This window comes from Amphimedon queenslandica, unplaced genomic scaffold (genome assembly GCF_000090795.2).
Source record: "Amphimedon queenslandica unplaced genomic scaffold, v1.1 AMPQUscaffold_13268, whole genome shotgun sequence".
Taxonomy (NCBI): domain Eukaryota; kingdom Metazoa; phylum Porifera; class Demospongiae; order Haplosclerida; family Niphatidae; genus Amphimedon; species Amphimedon queenslandica.
The window spans coordinates 92,427-94,947 of NW_003546496.1; the positions used below are offsets into that span (position 1 = coordinate 92,427).

Here is a 2,521-nt window from a genome sequence, read left to right on the forward strand (position 1 = left end):
CTCAATGAGTGAGACAACTGTGCTCTTACCACACCCACTGGGACCCACAAGTGCCAGAGTCTGGCCAGGTTCTACAGAGAGTGATAGACCTTGAAGGACTTGAACATCAGGCCTGGCAGGATAATTAAACTCAACGTCTTTCACTTCAATACGAGCAACAACTTTTTCCTGTACAGAAGACACAGAAATAAAAATGAAAAGGAGGTTTATAAATAAGTATTAAATACTAACTGGTTTGAGTCCATCTTCAGAGTATCCATCAACCACTGGTTCTCTGTCTAACAGTGCAAATATCCTGTTAGCTGATTGCTTGGCTTTAGTGTAATTAGGAGCAAAAGAAGAGGCCTGCCCTGCACCTACAGCACCAAAAATGACAGCCATCAGAACTGTCAGTAGATCAGAGAAGGACTCGTGTGCAATGTGGCCTGGTGGGCGTGTCACTTGATAGGCACCAAAACCAAAGGTGAGTATGAAACCTAAATATATGACACTTTGAGAGAACCCGTAAGTGAGACCATAGACAAAAGAGTTCACAAGATTCTTCCTACAAAATAAAAGCAATAGCAAATAAAGCATGATTCAATATTTCTTTTAAAAATGAGCATTAAATAATAATAATGAAATTAATAAAAATAGGTAAAGGGTTTATTTTTAGCAGCAATATACAAACTTTAAAAAGTGTGGTCTTACTTGTATGGACCTTTGATTTCAGTGTTGTATGCAGTATAGAACTTGATCTCGACTCCAAGTGAAGCTACAGTCCTCATATTCTCAATAGTATCAACTGCAATCTACAGTAATGGCAATATTAATAATAATGTACAGTAGGACCAAATTTGTCATACTCAATGTACAGGTACACGTACACCACATTTATTCAACAATGTTGTTTCTAGCATTTGCCCAGCCATTGATCATGTGGTCAAGCAAAATGTTACCTTGCAAAGAAAAATGTTCTATTCCGGTTAGATCAATTAAAGGCTGACAACATGTTGCCTGCATTTTGGGCTTGAAGGCATTAAATCACGTCATGCAGTATGTTAAATACTCAATGAGCTGTGAGCTTCATGACTAACCTTTCCTGCTTGCTCCAGTGCTTTCTTATTATCACCAGCATGACCGGTAAGAGCCTTGACCTCAAGGATCCCAGAAATAATGAATACTGGGACAAAACCAATCAACACCAGTGTCAGCATCCAGGAGTACACAAATGCTATTATTATTGAGGCAAACATACCAACGAAAGTTTCAATGAGAGTACCCAATCTTGATCCAGTAGCCTACAGTACGTGTTTATTAATATTTATTATAATTATTAGTTATTGGCTTACCCCTTGTACTCTAGAGGCGTCTTGTGCCAGTCTGGTTGCTAGGATACCAGACGAGTTCCTTTCATTATCAAACCAGCCAATTTCCTGACGAAGGATAGCTCTGAATGACCACTCCCTCAATCTAGCAGTAAGATTCTCACCAGCAACAGTAAAACAAAATGACTGGAGAGAAAAGACACAGGAAAAGAATAGTGATTGATTAAATTATTATTTTTCTCACTTTTAGAAAAGTTCCAGCTGCTGCAGCAAAACCAAGAGCAAGGAAAAGCCCCGCCCACAAATGGAGTCCATCCAGTACCTCAGAAGCTGGTCTAGCGAATACTTCAATAATTTCACCAAAGAAGACGGCAAAAAGAGGATTCATAGCTCCGAGGAATAGAGAGCCAATTAATCCAAGACCAATGAGCCACCATTCAGGAGCATTAGCTTTCATAACACGCATCAATGACACATCAGGAATATCCTTATCCCATTCTTCCTCCTACAGGGACAAGGAGGAACCAAATTGATGACTTTAAAATGGTTGTAGCTCAAAAATTTAAAGTCAGAATGAGCTCAAGCTTTGCACATAGCATAATTACATCAATATGTATCAGAAAATGTAATAAAAATTGGGGGTGATTTCGGGGCCATTTTTCAGAAAAAACCATGGGCTATAGCCCAGGGTATTTTTTCAGAAAATGGCCGTAACTTGAAAATATGAAGTCGGAATCAACTCAAACTTTCTACATAGCATAAGTACATCAATATGTATCAGAAAATGTAATAAAAATTAGGGGTGATTTCGGAGCCATTTTTTGGAAAAAACCATGGGCTATAGCCCAGGGATTTTTTCAGAAAATGGCTTATTTTTAAAATGGCCGTAACTTGAAAGCTTGAAGTCGGAATTGACTCAAACTTTCTACATAGCATAAGTACATCAATATGTATCAAAAAATGTAATAAAAATTGGAGGTGATTTCGGAGCCATTTTTTGGAAAAAACCATGGATAGTTTTAAAATAAAATACACAAAACACAGCTATATGTACATGTATTTTAAAAAGTCATACTACATCTACTGACCAGTTTTTCCAATCTTTTTTCTGATATTTCTTCTTTGGTAGAGTCTTGACGTGACGTTACCCTCTTTACTTTAATACTTGATTGTCTCTTAATTAGATCTTCACTCTCTGATTCAATATGACTCCT

At 37.5% G+C, this 2,521-nt stretch overlaps 1 protein-coding gene across 1 annotated transcript; it reads right to left on the reverse strand.

Annotated features, from left to right (window-relative positions):
- Positions 1-219: 219 nt before the first annotated feature.
- LOC109583905 (phosphatidylcholine translocator ABCB4-like) lies at positions 220-1,764 on the reverse strand. The gene is made up of 5 exons (XM_019999413.1): positions 1,552-1,764; positions 1,332-1,493; positions 1,077-1,280; positions 691-791; positions 220-544 (listed from the first exon to the last, which is right to left on the reverse strand). Exons 1-5 carry the CDS (start codon positions 1,762-1,764, stop codon positions 220-222), a joined length of 1,005 nt encoding a protein of 334 aa, XP_019854972.1.
- Positions 1,765-2,521: the final 757 nt, after the last annotated feature.

Coding starts and splice junctions, on each gene's coding strand:
- LOC109583905 (XM_019999413.1), bottom strand. CDS start 1,764: ATGAAAGCTAATGCTCCTGAATGGTGGCTCATTGGTCTTGGATTAATT. Junction 1,281..1,331: donor ACGCCTCTAGAGTACAAGGG/GTAAGCCAATAA, acceptor CACGTACTGTAG/GCTACTGGATCAAGATTGGG. Junction 792..1,076: donor CACTGGAGCAAGCAGGAAAG/GTTAGTCATGAA, acceptor CCATTACTGTAG/ATTGCAGTTGATACTATTGA.